The following is an 18,430-nucleotide window of genomic DNA, read 5'->3' as shown; positions in this document are numbered from 1 at the left end:
ATCCACTGCACCACCTAGCTGCCCAGACATTTCATGTATTCAATAGCTTTTCTTTGGTAGAAGGGAACAGTTCATTTTGGGAGCAGGAAATAACTCTGATATAAAGACAAAAGGCATCAATAAAACTTTTTTTTCCTAAAAGAGAAAAAAAGTCCACTTTATTAGCTGATCAGACCTGAGCTGCCCCTTTGCAAGGGCCTAACCCTATTGGGGCTCCACTTTTTTCTAGATTCTGAGGGTGGAACAATTCTTCCTAGCAAGACGGGCCTTTCCCGGCCCACTGGCTGCTTGGGCTGCCTCTGGACAGCAGCCTCCTCTTCCCAGTCACTCCTCTTCCTCCCAATTAGTCCAGCTGTCCCAGTGAGCCACAAAACAACGTGGATTGGGAACCCTATTGCAGAAGCAACACCGCTGCTGTGCGGGAGTCGATGAACTACGCTGGCTAATTTAGTCTTCCTATCATGAGACAGGGCTCGGAAAGACTGAGGAGGAGGAAGACATCATAGACACAACCTCTTTGCCTCCCAAGATCTCACACAACGGCCATGGAGGAATCAGACCTCATACTTCAAACCCCCCCCATCCTTCCTCCACCCCCATCCATGTCTATTTCCTGCTCCCCTGCGTGCCCCCAATTAAATAAGGAGAAAGCCATCAACCACCTGGCCATCAATCCTGTATGGATTAGGGAGAGAAAGGCAAGCTGCACTTGAAATGATGCTTTCCCATTACACTTCAGGGCTGTTTGTGAGCCACACGCCTTGGGACATTCACCCTCTTAAGACTCAATTACACGTCAGAGAAGTTGGGGAAAGCTTAAGAACATTTTGTAAGCTCAGCAACATCCCACAGGCCCCCTTAACCCAAAGAGAAATCCAATGGATGCAGTCCTACCTGGTGAAGTGTGGCTCTAAATGAGACAAACACCTTTTGACTTACTGACAAAGAAGAGGACTGTATTTTGCAGCCCAGACTTTGGGTAAGCATTTCCCTAACACTCACCTTATTGTTATTAGAAAACACATACAGGGCCAGGGGTTTTTCTCGCTGGTTTATGAACTGTATTGCTTCATCTGCATTTTTCACAGGCACTATTGGAAGCACAGGACCAAATATCTCTTCTTGCATCACCTTGGAGTTGGGGTTAACGTCAGTAAGGACAGTTGGGGCTGCAATGAAGAAAATAAAACAAAATAACGAAGCAGGAATGAGGTAGCCTTGTCTCTTCTTCCATTCTGACCAGACCTATACATGTGATCACCTGCTGTGTGACTTGGGCCCTCTGCCTCCTCACCTACCTGTCTGCTCACTCTCTGAGCAGTGCTTACACCTGGGAAGCATCAGAAGTTATCTGCATGTGTCTGGCGGGGAACCTGTACAGGCAGATGGGCAACCTGGTACGCGAAGCATGATGGGAGATACGTCTGCACGCCTTTTTAGTATACATGCCCTCCTCTCTAGGGGTGCTTCCTCCCTCCATCCCTGCCTTGCCTCTCTAGGCTCATCTGATCCCCATAACAAGCCTGTATGTAGGGAAGACGGGCAGAACTAGTATTAATGTCCCTATTTAACAGCTACAGCAACAGAGTAAGTGACTTGCGCTGTCAGTTAAGGCCGGAGGGAGAGCCGGTCTTCTGCTTCAGCACCCTGTCCTCGCTCTCCCGCACAGCCTGGCACACCCTACAGAGAGCCAATGCTCTTCCACACTGCAAGATGGGTCAGTGGTGACCACTTAAAGCCCAGATGCCGCGTCCAAAAGAAGCAAGGCTTACTTTATCTGAATAAAGACAGGTTTTTATTTGAAACATGAACACACACAATGGGATCTAATTCAGCTCTGCCAAGTTCTGACACCAGGCAATCGTGAGGCCACGTGACCTGTGAAAGGTTCAACAGCCCTGAAGAGGCTCTGCAAGGAGTCACGACAGCGAGGTCGGCCCCTGTGTTCTAAGGCTGATACAGTGAGAAGGAGGAAACCTGGAAGTTAAGAGGGTCCTCAAAAGCCACAATGACCAGTGCAGAGGGAGGGGACGTGGTTCAACCAGTAACCATCTGTCACAGTTCTTGCTGTCTTTGTCAGACCATCTTGGGAGCAGATCTGATGCCTCAGCTCAACAAGGCCAAATGTCACAACTAGCTCAGAAGGCTTTAAAAAAAATTTTTTTTTAATTCTGAATTTAATAAAACAAGCATTTCCCATAAAAAGTAGAATAGAAAAAAAGAGGATTGCAAATCTATTGTGTGCAACTTGCTTTTCCCTCTAAATATATAATAAAGTTATCATGTAACTTGCTCCCCCCAAAGATGGCCACCGTTAGACACATATGTAAAACCATACTATGCATACTTCTATTTATCAGTTCTTTCTCTGGATACACACAGCATCATCCTTCATAGGGCCTTTTTGGTTAATCTGGGTATTTATAATAGTCAAAATGACTTGGTCACTCAAAACAATATTGCTGTTAACTATATACAATGTTCTCTTGGTTCTGCTCATTTTGCTCTTCATTATTTCATGCAAGTCTTTTCCTTTTTTTTCCTTTTTTTTTTTAAGGCAGTTGGGGTTAAGTGACTTGCCCAGGGTCACACAGCTAGTAAGTGTCAAGTGTTTGGTCTGAGACCGAGTTTGAACTCAGGTCCTCCTGACTTCAGGGCCAGTGTTCTATCCACTGCGCCACTTAGGTGCCCCCCATGCAAGTCTTTTCATGTTTCACTAAAATCATCCAGCTCATCATTTGTTACAGCACAACAGAATTCCATCACAATCATACGCCACAGCTTGTTTATAGTCATTCCCCAATTGATAGGCACCCCTCAGTTTCCAGTTCTTTGCCACCACAAAGAGAGCTGCCGTAAATATTTTAGAACATATAGGTTCTTTTCCTTTCTCCCTAATCATCTTGGGCAACAGACCTAACAGTGGTGTTGCTGGGTCAAAGAGGATAGGCAGTTTTATAACTCTTGGCCATAATTCCAAATTGCTTTCCAAAATGGTTGTATTAGTTCACAATTCCACTAATAATGAATTAATGCGTCAATTTTTCCACACGCCCCCCAAAATTTGTTGCTTTCCCTATCATTTTAGCCAATCTGATAGGTGTAAAATGATATCTCAAGATTGTTTTAATTTGCATTTCTCTAATTAATAATGATTTTGAGCATTTTTTCATATGACTATAAATTGTTCTGATTTCTTTATCAGAAAACTGCCTGTTCATATCCTTTGACTACTTATCAATTGGAGAATGACTTGTACTCTTACAGATTTGACAAATTTCTTTATATATTTAAGGTATAAGACCTTTATCTGAGAAACTGCCTATAAAAAAGTTTTTTCCTAACTTTCTTCTTTCCTTCTGCTCTTGGCTACATTGGTTTTATTTGTACAAATTCTTTTTAATTTAATATAATTGAAATTATCCATTTTACACCTCCCAATGCTCTCTTTCTCTTGTTTATTCATAAATTATTCACCTATCCATAAGTCTGATAAGTAATATGTTCCATCTTCTTCAAATTTTCTTGTAGTATCTCCCTTTATATCTAGGTTGTGAACACATTTTGACCTTATCGTGGTAAATGGTGTAAGATACTAGTCTATGCCCAGTTTCTGCCAAACTGCTTTCCAGCTTTCCCAACAATTTTTACAAAATAATTAATTCTTATTCCCCAAACTTAAATCTTTACACTTGTCAAATACAAAGTTACTACGGTCATTCACTGCTGTCAGAAGGGAATAAGAAAGGATATTTTGGCAGCCTCTTGGCCAAACCGAAGTGCCACCTGGTTCTTCAGAGGTAAAAAAACAAAGTTGGCAATAATGAACCAATAAACCGTTTCTGGAACAATTCTGCCAATCCCTGGCCAGAGGCTTCCATCCCTTTTTTGTGATTTTTCTCATGTGCCAGAATAAGAGCAATTCTACTCATCCTACCTTCCTCCCAGGGTTGTTATAAAGCCAACACCAGGCAACAAATAAAAATAAACTTTGAGAGAGTACAATTGATTTAAGTTGTAGTTATAGGGAAGAAGCTGAAAACAGAGGAGCTGTGCATTGGTGTCCCAGCCTTGGAGTCAGGAAGACCTGAGGTCAAGTCTTGCCTTTGATACGTACTGACTGTATGACCATGAAGAAGTCTCATGAACTCTCAAGGCTACAGGGAACTCTCTAAGGCAAAGACAAGTGCCAGTCTCCACTAGTAAGGACAGTGTTTACACCCAGAATTTCCCACCTAAATAAAACCACAGGTTCAGACCATACCACTCACTCTCAAACAAACTGAATAACTCACTTACACCAGTATTTATTAGTCATTACAGTCAAGGCTTAAAAAAATTAAATAATCAAAAATAGTATTCACAGGTATATAAACTAATAAACCATCATCTCCCATATCAAAAAAAAGTAAAATACCTATGTATCGTGTAGCCTCGTCCGTCTCCCCGCCAAAAGCTATCTTTTGTCCTTCGAGTAAACTTGTCACCCTTTTAAAATGATGCAGGTTGATGATCCTTTCATAATCAGGAGACTTTTTTATTTCTTCACCATAGAATTCCTATTTAAAATAATTAAATGTACTTAGACTCATAATTCCACCAATTAATTTGAAGAACTCAGAACACACCCAGGTCAGGAACCCACCTTGCTTCCCAAATCATCCTCACATTTCTGCCCATAGCTCCATATGACTTATTTGTATTATCTCTGGCTAAATGATTGTTATGGATGGGGTTCTGAAAGGTCATTGTTTTGGATCAAGTCCCATAGATGGAAGAGGAAAAGCCCAGAGATGGTAAAAATTACTCAGGTATTGCATGTTGTCTTTACCCAGGGTGCCCAAGAGAAGACTGGCACTTCAGACATGCCAGCCAAGAGACAGTCCTAATTTTTAGGCTCTTCAGCCTTCCCTACACAACCATATATACAATCACAGTCCAAAGGAATCAATCTCCTCACATCATACAGTGAGGATACCCCATCGATCAAAGTCCATGAATATCATTGACGCTAAAGAGCTGCAGCCATTTTGTACCTTTCTTCTGCTTTCAGACACCTCCATGAAGACAGAAGTTAAGGGTCTCAAATTTTGTTATCTACTTTGTGAGAAGCAATGGGTCCCCAAGTATGGAAAAACAGAGGTTCCCAAAGAATCTCCCTACTTATAAGCACAGGGGAACTACAATGTTAGAGATCTACATGCTCCAAGACTGCCATGAAATGATGACCCAAGTCTTCACATAGCCTGTAGACCCCAATTTCCACAACCTCTCATTTCTGTGGGAAGAGCCTGAAGTCATTCATGGTGTCTCACACACACACACACACACACACACACACACACACACACACCCCTCCCCCCTGCCAAGTACAGGAAAAGAAAACAGGAATCAAGTTAACAAAGCGAAACAAATGGAACCACAATAACAAATCTGACTCACTTTCTGCCTTCAATGTGGCATCTCTCCTCAAGTTCCCCACATTTCAGAAAGAGACAGGAAAGGGCAGACAGGAGTTAATGTTGGTCAGAATGTAGACTATGTGAAGAGGAGCACAATGGGATAATGCAGGAAAGAGAGTGTTCTTGAGAGGGAGGGAACATGTGTGCCAAGAACTCTGCTGCAAGGGAAATGGTGAGAAGTGCTAAGGTAGGTCAAGGCCAAGCATTAAGAGAAACCTGATGGAAAGAACACTTTCAGTTGCAGGGGGTGGGGGAATAGGGCTATGAGGGAAGGCTCAGTGGAGGAGTTAGCACCTGAGTTAGGTTTTGAGGGAAAAAAGAAACTTCCACAGATGAAGAAGGAAAGTGCCAGAGAATCAGCTCTAAGCGGGAGGGAATCTTGACACCCCTTGTTCTGCGCCTCCCCCCACCCCGAAAGAGGAGAAGGGCAGGACAAGTGGGGGGAGGGGAGGTGGGTGCACCTGACCATTTGACTGAAATGTAGAGAATGTGAAAGCTGTAACGAATGAGATTAAGGCTGGAAAGGTAGCTTGAAGCCACATTTTAGAGAGTCTGAAACACCAGGATCTGGAATTTATACTTTATTGAATAACTGACTGGAAGCCATTGGAGGTTTTGGAACAGGTCACTGATAGGAACAGTACAACAGGAAGATTACACGGAGAGCTATGTGAAGTCTGTCCTCAAGAAGGAGGACAAGAAACCATTCCCATAGTCTGGGCATGAAGAGAAGTGGGGCTCCGGGAGTAGGAATGTAGAGGAGCCAGAGGCAAGGTGTATTGAGGAGGTAGAACTGACTGAAGAAGATGACTGATACAGGATAGTGGGAGGTGAGGGAAAGAGAAGAGTCCAAGATGCCTTGGAAAGCTGGGAAGACAGTGGTACCAACAACAGAAAGAGACACGTTTTGGGGAAGCACAGATTTTCTGAAGGGAAAAGGTGTTTTTCTGGATGTGTTGAGTTGGAGGTATTGGTGAGACACCTAGGTAGAGAAAACAGGCAGTTGTAATATGAGACTGACACTGGGGAGATAGTGGAGGTAAAAAATCGAGATTTGGGAATGATTCACATAGAAGTGACTCCTGAAGCTACAAAGCAGACGAAACTAGTTTGGTGAAGTCATTTGCTCCCTCCTTTCCAGCTCCATAACCACCTAGCCCAGGCCTTCAGCAATTTAGGCTCAGATTACTCAACAGCATCCCAACAGCTTCTGTCTATGGTTTATCTTGAACTCTGCTACCAGATTAGATTCCTCTTCCTGAAATGTCACTTTCATTCCCAAATGAGGAACCCACAAGTTCGCTATATTACCTAGCAGATAAAGTCCAAACAGTATTCAGAGGACACCAACACTTTCTCATCTAACTCCATCTTTATATGGTCCCCTCTAACATAAGCTCTCCTTTCTAGCTAGGTCAGTCTCCTCAGCAGCCCCTCTCAACATTTCCTGTTAATTCCCTCATCTCTGCCTTCACTCATGGTGATCTTCCTGTCAAGAGAATGCCCTTTGGTTTCTTCAGTGGCAAGGAAAATTCCAAATATCTCCTGAATGATTACTAAATGAACTCTCCAGAGTAACAGGTCCAGTATTCTGCACACAACTGATGCTGTCTGAGATAGAGTGTGTTTACATCTGTGGTTCCCATCCCAGTTCTATGACATGTCGGGGTCTCTCAAATGATCTTAAGAGTTATCACCAAACTTCTCAAAATTCTCTAGTATTTTTAATTCACTTTAATAAGTAAATGACACACAGCAAAATAAAGACTGCACCTCTGTGTCATGCAGGAGACAAGGATTCAGTACACCAACAGGGCGGGCCCACACCCCCTATGAAGGCCTCTCTAAGTCAGCTGTCAAAGGTTCAGTGTGGAAAAGCCTGGCCCCAGGTTGGCTGCAAAGCAAGGAATGTTTCAGCCACAGTAACTCACAAAGACCTTCTGCTCAGGTATAGAGGGCTGCACTCTGCACCTGTGGGGGAGTGCCCACAGGAGCAGAACCATCAGCCCTTGGAGTGCTGCACTAAGTGTGATTTGTTACTTTTAAAGAGTGATCACTATCAGACAGCTGGGATCAATTCCAAAGGGCTCGGTAATCACTGGCTCACACGTGCGAGTCAGTCTGACAGTTTGCCATCTGCATAATAGCATGCGCTCGCTCACCAATCACCTGCCCACTAATATTACTAATAAGGGAATTACAGTAGATTGAGCACTACTGGACCGATCACTTAATTCAGCCCCCCCCCCCAAAAAAAAGATTAAATTGTCAGGTTGTTTCTTTTAGCTAGATGGCAATGACCATCATTCGACAATCTTTCACTGGAATTGTTCAAATGGGGTGAGTAATCACTGAGACCAAGACAGGAAAGGAGAACATGAGGATGACCCTTTCTCATCATCCAGCCCGCCCTACACCCCCCCATGCTTCCAATCATATTTATCAATACACAGAGACATGCAAAAACGGGTTTATTACACACACACACATACATACATGTGTCATATATCACAGCATAGACCCACCGTATATAAAAACCAGTGGGCCCTGAGTAGTAGTCTTATGCTACAGTCTACAGATTTTGGTTACATAAGCTAGATGTAAACAGTGGAATTTTATAGAGGGCAGAAGAGGAAGGTAATGATTTATACATCAGAGAACAGGTAACAGAGAGGGGAGGATAGATCTACACCAGGTAAAATAATAAATGGGTCAATAAACATTGAGTATATAGCTGGAATTTGTAGATTAACCATTAACACCGAAGCCATGGCTAGTTATGTGACATGTTTATCTTATGCAAATGGCAATTCTAATAAAGCCAAGTAAGAAACTCTCTGATAATACTGAGTCTTCACTCACCCTCACAGTTTCCTTTATCCTCTCCACAATCTGACTCTGGAGGGACGGCTCACAAAGAATGTAGTCTGGAGCAATGCAGATCTGACCACAGTTCATATACTTCCCCCAGGTGACACGTCTGAAGAAAATAAGAAGCAAGATGAGATAACTATATTAAAATCACCCTCTCTTGGTTTCTTGTTGTTATTCAAGGAATTCATTTGTAAATTGCCACAGGGAAGAAGAAATATAGTACTGAACAAATAATCTCTCCTTCACAACCAGACTCTGTGCCTTATCACAGAATGGAGACAGTTCTCAATTATCTCTGTTAATGGAAACAGCTGCCAATAATCTCAGCATCATAGAATATATCTGCACAGAAGATGGTGGAATAAGGCAGGAACTTGCCTAAGCACTCTCAAATTCCCTTCCAAAAAACTTTAAAATAACAATTCAAAACAAATTCTGGAGTGATAGAACCTACAAAAGGACAGGGTGAAACCATTTTCCAGTCCAAGACAACTTGGAACGTCGACAGGAAAGGTCTGTCTCACTGAGGTGAGAGTGGAGCGCAGTCCAGCACAGGACTCACTGAGGGCCAGCAGCAGCTCCTGTCCCAGCACATCCGTGCAGGCGTTGGGGCCAAATGAATCAACAGCAGAAGCTCCTAGAGCTCTAAGCCCATAGATAGTAAGGGGGCTGGACAATTGGTCAGAAGGAGATGACAAAGGATACTTTGCTGGCACTGGGTGCAGGAAATCTGGGTCACACTCAGATCTGGGTTGCAGACTCAGGGTGAGGAGAAACACTAGCACACAAGAGCATGCAGTCACAGGGAAGCAGGAATCCTAACCACAGCTGTAGGGTAGAAACGAGTACTTGTGGTTGGTCACAGACCAGGGCACATGCCAGGAGAGCAGCGACCACGCTTCTCCTTAGATCACACCACCTTGGAAGAACTCAAAACGTATAGGTCCCTAGAATTAGTTCTGAAAACAGAGCGTGAAAAACCTGAAGCTTGGGAGAGTGCCTTCTCTACCCCAAGAGCAGAACCCAACTTAACATAGTTAAGTAAAGAAATAGGGTAGAAAAATGAGAAAAGGAAAGAAAGAAAGGAAAGAAAGGAAAGGAAGGAAGAAAGAAAGAAAGAAAGAAAGGAAGGAAGGAAGGAAGGAAGGAATGAAGGAAGTAAGGAAGGAAGGAAGGAAGGAAGGAAGGAAGGAAGGAAGGAAGGAAGGAAGGAAGGAAGGAAAAGAAAAGAAAAAAAGAACTTGACCATAGAAAGTTACTATGGTGACAGAGCAGATCAAAGCATAAACTCAGAAAAGGACAACAATGTCAAAACACCTACATGTAAAGCCACAAAGAAAAATGTGAATTAGTCTCAGGCTGAAAAAAGAATTCCTGGAAAAGCTCAAAAAATCAAATAAGAAAGGTATAAGAAAAATTGGGAAAAGAAAAGTGAGTAATGCATGAGAATCATGAAAAAAGAGTCAACAGCTTGATAAAGGAAGCACAAAAAACGGAAAAAGATATATAAAAATTTGCTGAAGAAAACTCCTTAGAAATTAGAATTGCCCAAATGGAAAAGGAAGTACAAAAGCTCATTGAAGAAATTAGAATTGGGCAGGTACAAACTAATGACTCCATGAGACATCAAGAAACAATAAAACAAAATCAAAAGAATGAAAAAAATGCAAAAAAAAGTGAAATATCTCATTGGAAAAACAACTGACCTGGAAAAGAGATCAAGGAGAGAATTACTGGACTACTTGAAAGCCATGATCATAAAAAGAGCCTGGACAGCATCTTTCAAGAAATTATTAAGGAAAACTGTCCTGATATCCTACAAATAGAGGGTAAAATGGAAGTATAAAGAATTCATCTATCACCTCCTGAAAGAAATTCCAAAATTAAAACTCCCAGGAATATTATAGCCAAATTCCAGAACTCTCAAGTCAAGTAGAAAATGCCGCAAGCAGCCAGAAAGAAGCAATTCAAATATTGTGGAGCCACAGACAGGATTACACAGAATTTAGTAGCTTCTACATTAAAGGATCAGAGGGCTTGAAATATAATATTCCAGAAGGCAAATGAGCTAGGATTATAACTAAGAATCACCTACCCAGTGAAAACGAATATAATCCTTCAGGGAGAAAAATGGATATTAATGAAACAGAGGACTTTCAAGCATTTCTGATGAAAACAGCTGACCAGAAAATCTGATTTTCTTTTCTTTTTTTAGGCAATTAGGGTTAAGTGACTTGCCTAGGGTCACACAGCTAGTAAGTGTCAACTGCTTGGTCTGAGGCTGGATTTGAACTCAAGTTCAACTCAGGCCCTGACTTCAGGGCCAGTGCTTTATCCACTGCGCCACCTAGCTGCCCCCAAAACAGATCTAATTAAAAGAGATAAGGAAGAAAATTACATCTTGCTAAAAGGTACTATAGACAATGAAGTAATATCAATACTAAACATATATCCACCAAATGGTTCATCCAGAGTTTTAAAGAAGTTAAATGAGTTACAAGAAGGAATAGTAAAACTATACTAGTGGAGGATCTCAACTTTCCCCTCTCAGAACTATATAAATTTAACCACAAAATAAAGAAGAAAAAAATTAAGGAAGTAATAGAATTTTAGGAAAGTTAGATTTGATAGATCTCTTAAGAAAACTGAATGGGAATAGAAAAGAATTGATACCTTTTTCAGTGGTACATAGCACCTACACAAAAAATTGACCAGGCATTAGGGCATAAAAACCTCATAACCAAATGCTGATAACAGAAATATTAAATATATCCCTTTCATATCATAATGCAATAAAAATGACATTCAATAAAGGCCCATGAAAAGGTAGATTAAAAATTAACTGAAAACTAAACAATTTAATTCTAAAGAATGAGTGGGGGGTCAAAGAACAAATTACAGAAATAATAATTTCATTAAAGAGAATGACAACATACCAAAATTTATGGGACACAGCCAAAGCAATACTTAGGGGAAAATTTATATCTCTAAATACTTACATAAATAAAATAGTGAAAGAGCAGATCAATGAACTGGGCATGAAACTAAAAAAAACTAGAAAAAGAATAAATTAAAAATCCCTAATTAAATACTAAATTGGAAATAGTGAAAATCAAAGGACAGATTAATAAAAGTGAATGTAAGAAAAAACAATTGAATAAATAAAGCTAGGAGCCGGTTTTATGAAAAATAAAATAAAATAGATAAACCATTGGTTAATTTGATTTAAAAAAAAGAAAGAAGAAAATAAAACTACCAGTATCAAAAATGAAAAGGGTGAATTCACCACAAATGAAGAGGAAATTAAAGCAATTATTAGGAGCTATTTTGCCCAATTATGTTAAAATAAATCTGACAATCTAAGTGAAATGGATGAATATTTACAAAAATAAAAATTGCTCAGATTAGCAAAAGAGGAAATAGAATACCTAACCCCAAATCAGAAAAAGAAATTGAACAAGCCATCAATGAACTCCCTAAGCAAAAAATACCCAGGGTCAGAGGGATTCACCAGTGAACTCTACCAAACATTTAAAGAATGATTGAGTGGGGAATGATGAGGATGGGATCTGGACCCCAAAAAGGAAAAACCCTGGACTTTCCCACATGGCCAAATTTTGCCTGAGGCTACGATCCTATCAACCCTTAACCTAGCCAAGTCCTCCATTGTCTCACCTCACCATGGCCCCTGGCCACTTGTCACCCTTAATCCTATCTAGGCTCCATTCTCCCTTGGCCATGGTCCAGGTTCCTGGCATTCTATTACCTCACAGTCCCTTATAGACTACTTGGCCACTCCTAGATCTCTCCCACAGTCTTTCTGTGTATAAGGTCCATCTTGTCTCCATTAAGGTGCTCAGATGCTTAAAATCTAGCCACTGCTCAGATTCTTAAAATCTGGCCCACTTGCATTGGTTATACAAATGCTTAGATTCCTTAAGAGTCTAACCAATATGACAGATTTTCTAATAAACCTTGTCTTTGGCTGAAAAAAGAAAAAGAAAGAATGATTAATTCCAATACTACATAAAACTATTTGGAAAAAAGGCAAAGAAGGAGTCCTACCAAATTCCTCATTGTGATACAAATATGGGACTGATAACTAAACCAGAAAGAGTGAAAATAGAAAAAGAAAAGTACAGAATACACCAATTTCCCTAATGAACACTGATGCAAAAATTTTAATTGGAATACTTGCAAGGAGATTAGCACTGTACCACAAGGATCCTACACTATGACCAGTTGGGATTTATGCCAGGAATGCAGGACTAGTTCAATATTAGGAAAACTATCAGCATATCAATAACATATGGCATATCAATAACAAAATCAACAGAAATCATATGATTATCTCAACAGACGCAGAAAAGGCTTTTGAAAAAATACAACACCCACTCCTATTAAAAACACTAGAGAGTGTAGGAATAAATTAAGTTTTCCTCAAAATGATAAGTCTTGTCTATCTAAAATCACCAGTAAACACTACCTGTAATGGGATTAAGCTAGAAGCTTTTCCAGTAAGATCAGAGTTGAAGCAAGATGTCCATTATCATCACTATTATTCAATATTGTACTAGAAATGTTAGCTATAGCAATTAGACAAGAAAAAGAAATTGAAGGAATTAGCATAGGCAATGAGGAAACAAAACCATCACTGTTTGCAAATGACATGATAGTATACTTAGAGAATCCTACAGAATCAACTAAAAATCTAGTTGAAATAATTAATAACTTTAGCAAAGCTGTAGGATATAAAACAAGTCCATAAAAGTCACAAGCATTTCTATATATTACCAACAAAATTCAGCAGTAAGTGATAGAGAAATTTCATTTAAAATAACTATAGACATTATAAAATACTTGGGGTTCTACCTGCCAAGACAAACCCAGGAACTATATAAACACAATTACAAAACGCTTTCCATATAAATAAAGTCAGATCTACACAACTGGAGAAATATCAATTACTCACAGGTAGGCTAAGCCAATATAATAAAAATGAGAATTCTACCAAAATTAATTTACATAGTGCTATACTAATCAAACCACCAAAAAACTATTTTATTGAGCTAGAAGAAATAATAATAAAATTCATCTAGAAGAACAAAAGGTCAAGAATATCAAGAGAATTAATGAAAAAAATATGTGAAGGAAGGTGGCTTAGCAGCATCAGATCACAAACTGTATTACAAAGTGGTTATTATCAAAACAATCTAGTACTGACTAAGAAATGAGTGGTGGGTCAGTGGAATAGATTAGGTACGCAGTACACAGTTGTAAATGATCATAGCAATCCAGTGTTTGATAAACCCAAAGATCAAGCCTTGGGGACAAGAATTCACTATTTGACAAAAACTTCTGGGAAAACTAGAAAGCAGCTTGGCAGAAGCTAGGTACAGACCAACATGTCATACCAAATACCAAGATAAGATTAAAATGGGCATATGATTTCAACATAAAGGATGATACAATGGGTAAATTAGGAGAGCCTGGGATAGTTTACTTGTCAGATTTATGGATAAGGGAAGGACTTACAATCAAACAAGAGATCATTATGAGATTAAATGGATAATTTTGATTACATTAAATTAAAAGGGTTTTGCAAAGGAAAACAATGCAGCCAAGAGGAAAGCAGAGAGTTGGGAAAAAATTTTTACAGCAAGTATCTCTGATAAAGGCCTCATTTTTCAAACACATAGAGAACTGAGTCAAATTTATAAGACTATAAGTCATCATTCCTCAATTGATAAATGGTCAAAGGAGATGAACAGGCAGTTTCAGACAGAAAAGGCCAAAGCTATCAAATCGTCATACGAAAAGTGCTCTAAACCACTATTGAGTAGAGAAATGCAAATTAAAACAACTCTGACATACCACCTCACACCTATCAGATTGGCTAGTATGACAGAAAAGAAAAATGAGAAATACTGGAGGGGATGTGGGAATACTGGGACACTAATGCACTGTTGGTGGAGCTGTGAACCGATCCAACCATTCTGAGAGCAATTTAGAACTATGCCCAAAGGGCTACAAAACTATACATACCCTTTGACCCAGCAACATCACTGCTAGGTCTCTATCCCAAAGAGATCCAAGATCCAAAAAAAGGGAAAAAAGACTTAGATGAACAAAAATATTTATAGCACCTCTTTTTGTGGTGGCAAAGCATTGGAACTTGAAGGGATGTTCATCAACTGGGCAATGGCTGAACAAGCTGTGGTATATGATTGTGACGGAATACTACTGCAGTATAAGAAATGATGAGCAGGATGATTTCACAACAATCTGGAAAGACTTGTATGAACTGACACAAAGTAAAGTGAGCATTACCAGAACATTATACGCAGTAACAGCAATCTTGTATGATGATCGATGGTAAATGACTTAGCTATTCTCCGCAATACAATGATTCAAGACAATTCCAAAGGACTCATGATGACAAAATGCTATCCATATCCACAGAAATAACTGATGGCACCTGAATGCAGACTGAAGCATACTATGTTTCATTTTCTTTGTGGGGGGGGCTTGGGGGGAGAGTGAATGTGTTTTCTTCTATAACATGACTAATATGGAAATACGTTTTGCATGACTGTGTAAGTATAACCTACATCAAATTGCTTACTGTGTTGGCGGGGGAAAGGGAGACAAGGAGATAATTGGGAACTCAAAATTTTTAAAAATGAATGTTAAACATTATTTTTACATGCAATTGGGAAAAATTTATTAAAAATGTTTTTGAAAAACATATCTGCTGAATCCAGGGGATCCCCAAATGACAAAAAGCTTATGTTTTCAAAATCCTTTGTTGGAACTTGGCCCAAATGTTCCCTTTGAAACAAAGAGATGGGGCAGCTAGGCAGCACAGTAGATAGAGCACTGGCCCTGGAATCAGGAGGACCTGAGTTCAAATCCGACCTCAGACACTTAACTAGCTGTGTAATACTTAACCCTGACTGCCTCACCCAAAAAAAAAAAGGAAAGAAAGAGAAAAAAGAAAAAGAAACAAAGAGATGATTAGGTTCCCACATCAACAGGGCCAGCCTCACATTAGGACTAGCCCACATCAAGTACAATTCTATTTGAGCAGCCATGCTGGCTGCCTGGCAAAAAGCAAGATAGAAGATTGTTGATGGCTCAGGGGATGTGCCTCCCTCACTGCAGAACCAGTGACTGCTGCCTCCCTGGCATACTGGAGAATGCTTCTCTCATGACCATGACCTAGGGGTCTGCTGGGCAGTGTCAGCGGGATTTCAGTGACTTGTCAAGCTATGTCTGAGGGGGATACCCCCTCCCCTCACCCTAGGCCAGCTACTTATATGTGCAAGTATTTTTCAAGTAAGCTGTTCATACCATGTAAGATTTCTATATTTTCATTTGAACACAAACCCTGATATTCTAAAAGTTTGTACTTCAGATAATGAAGCTAAGCTGTAGAGACCCAAATTAGAAGGTACTAGAAGCTGTTTCATTTCTCTACTCTGTTTCCTATTATCCTTCTTGATCTAATTCAGTAATGGAGGTGGTCTACATAAGAGGGTTGTTAAACTCAAAACTCCTTTAAAATGTAACTGGGAAATGTTTAACAAAATAACTAAAAATACACTACAATAGAGATAATGCTAATTTGTGGCTTTCTAAGTCAATGTGTGATCCTGTTTTAATCTGACACCAGTGGGCTACATGATAAAGTATGATCCTGAGCCTAATGTGACCAGTGGATACCCCACCCAGGCTGAGGATAGTCCAAACCACTGGTTCGCTGTGAGCCAGGAAATTCACATTTGGTATGTAAATCATACACAGATGCTCACAAACCTCTAGCTCTGCCAGAAAGGAAAGAATCTAATGGCTTCCTTTTTTAAAAACCTTAGAGATGATCTTCCCTATTGACTTTTTTCATGCAAACTTGCTGCCCTGTTGAGCTCTGGCCCAGAATGTGAGCTTCTGCTTCTCCCCAGGTTTTCCCTTCACTCCCTACAAAGCACAGCACAGCGCAGTTTTACTTTGGTAGGTGGGCACAGCATGACATGAAGCCCCACAGAAATGGCTTTTTTAGCCAACAAGGCAACAGAACTACATTGCAATGACACGAACCTTTTCTGTCCAAGGCTCCTTCAAGCGCAGCAAGGCCAACAGTCCTCTCTGGGCCCCACAGATCAGCTGGTATTCTGGGGGTGTGGTCTGTTCCTATTTTGCTCTTCTATAGAAACTGACCTGTGCCTTATGTACTTCTGAAAGTTTGGAGAGACAAAAGTGAACCAAAGGGATGCTTTTTGTGGTGAGGAGGAAGCAGAAACACAATTTCAGATTAGACAGCCCAACCACGCCCCAAAGAGCCACATTACTCAACCGCACACTTACTAGCCTGGAAAAAGGGACATAGGAAAACAAAAGAATCTAAGCTCTAAGTTAGCACCTTGTGAGAGGATCTGCAGGCTTACCTAATCAGTCAGGGGCCCATATCTACCTCCACGAAGTGCCCTCAGGAAGAAGACTCCAGAGCAACAGGGGAAGACAAAATCCAAATGCTACACCTTAAAGCCCCTCTTCTTTTTCTTGTTCAAAGTACTTGACTCTATTCCAGACCAACAGAGACTAGAGTGATGATTTAAATGAAAAATCAAGGGGAAAGAGGGTACACTAGAGAAGAACATTTATTCAATTAGGAATTGTGGCTTCCTAATGTCCATTGAAAAGATGCAATGACTCAGGCATGGCTGAATTATTTGCCACAACAAATGGCAACTATGAAGAAGACACAGAAATTTTTAAAGACTTATAATGAAATGATGCAGTGAGAAAAGCATGATCAGAATAATACCGTGACGCTATGACTATAGAAAGATAACAAGTGTAACAAAACCCAACAAAGCACAAAAAAGAAAAAGAAATCGGAAGGGGACATAGAATTTGACAGGATATTGTTGTCATTATTTTGTTCAATGCTCAAAGGAACAGAAATGCCACAGCAAAGAGGCTGTCACTTACAGCAGGGACTCCTAAATTGATTAGATCAAGCTAAGTATCCCACCAGTCAATCCATTCAACTGCTGACCTTGCCTAGTAGTAAGACTCAACTGTCAAATGTTCTTTTTCCACCTGCACCCCAAAACATCAGCATTGAGGATCAACCATTTATTTCCTTTGGACATCAGACCAGATGCAAATTCTCAATGTCCCAGAACAGTAGGGGCTAATGCACAATTATTAAGCAGGAATCCCAGGACGTCTTTAGGATCTTAAAGAAAGACAACTCTGTTCAGATATATAAGAATGTTTGTCAGCAGGTGGGTAGGGGCGTGTGTGTGTGTGTGTGTGTGTGTGTGTGTGTGTGTGTGTGTGTGTGACACAGAGGCAGAGAGGAAGAGAGTTTCAACATACATCATTAGAGGGAGGAATTAATTTTTATTAATCATGACATATTACAGTAGGATGGGGTATGGTTCAATAAAAAGGAATGCGGAGGAGGTGATGAGGGGAACTAATCTTCTGGACCTGACCTGCCTAGGATCAGTCAGGAGACATTCATTATTAAAAAAGAAGTGGGAGCAATGGGGGTGGGGGTGGTTTGGCTGTGTGAAAGGGAAATATTCCTGACCTCTTAAGACTGGTGACAGAGAAGAGGAAATCCAGGCATAGTCTGACACATACCCTAAATCTGGGAAGAAGAGATTTCAAATGGTTCAGAGAAAAAAGAGGTAAGACCTCACAGCCCAAAATTTTAGGCAAAGTCAGACTCAATAGTTATGGGAAGTCTAATGAATGCCATGTTGAAAACGTAAACAGAAATAACACCAGTGAAAAAGAAAGGAAGTGCTGTCTAGAGACCAATGCAGATACACAGGGAATTCACCAACCAACTTACATTTTTTAAAAAAATAGGCAAAGATGAAGAGAAGGCAGATAATGAGAATAAATGCAAAAGCGTGATAGCCCCTTGAGTACAGCATCAAGAACACCAGAGCTCAAATGAGGTAAGGTGGTGAAGGCTTAGGTTCCTAAAGTGGCTGATACCGCCTCCCCAGGGGCGCTGGAATGATGCAGACATCTCGGGTGCAATTTGGGGGCGTTGAATAAAAATAAGGGTTTTA

At 40.4% G+C, this 18,430-nt stretch overlaps 1 protein-coding gene across 5 annotated transcripts in view; it reads right to left on the bottom strand.

The window, feature by feature from the left end:
* Window positions 1–18,430, bottom strand: part of ALDH3A2 (aldehyde dehydrogenase 3 family member A2) — a 50,569-nt gene that overhangs the window by 19,460 nt on the left and 12,679 nt on the right. For all 5 annotated transcript variants that reach the window (XR_002328281.2, XM_021006930.2, XM_021006934.2 and 2 more), the window contains 3 exons: window positions 8,325–8,442; window positions 4,418–4,559; window positions 1,003–1,169 (listed from right to left, as the gene is read on the bottom strand). Coding sequence is in view for 4 of the 5 variants with exons in the window: in XM_021006930.2 (XP_020862589.1) it covers window positions 1,003–1,169; window positions 4,418–4,559; window positions 8,325–8,442 (427 nt within the window). In the remaining variant the exon portion in view is untranslated. The remainder of the gene's footprint in view (window positions 1–1,002; window positions 1,170–4,417; window positions 4,560–8,324; window positions 8,443–18,430) is intronic.

This window comes from Phascolarctos cinereus, unplaced genomic scaffold (assembly GCF_003287225.1).
Source record: "Phascolarctos cinereus isolate Bilbo 61053 unplaced genomic scaffold, phaCin_HiC Scaffold_5;HRSCAF=322, whole genome shotgun sequence".
NCBI lineage: Eukaryota > Metazoa > Chordata > Mammalia > Diprotodontia > Phascolarctidae > Phascolarctos > Phascolarctos cinereus.
This window is presented reverse-complemented; position numbering and strand designations above follow the sequence as displayed.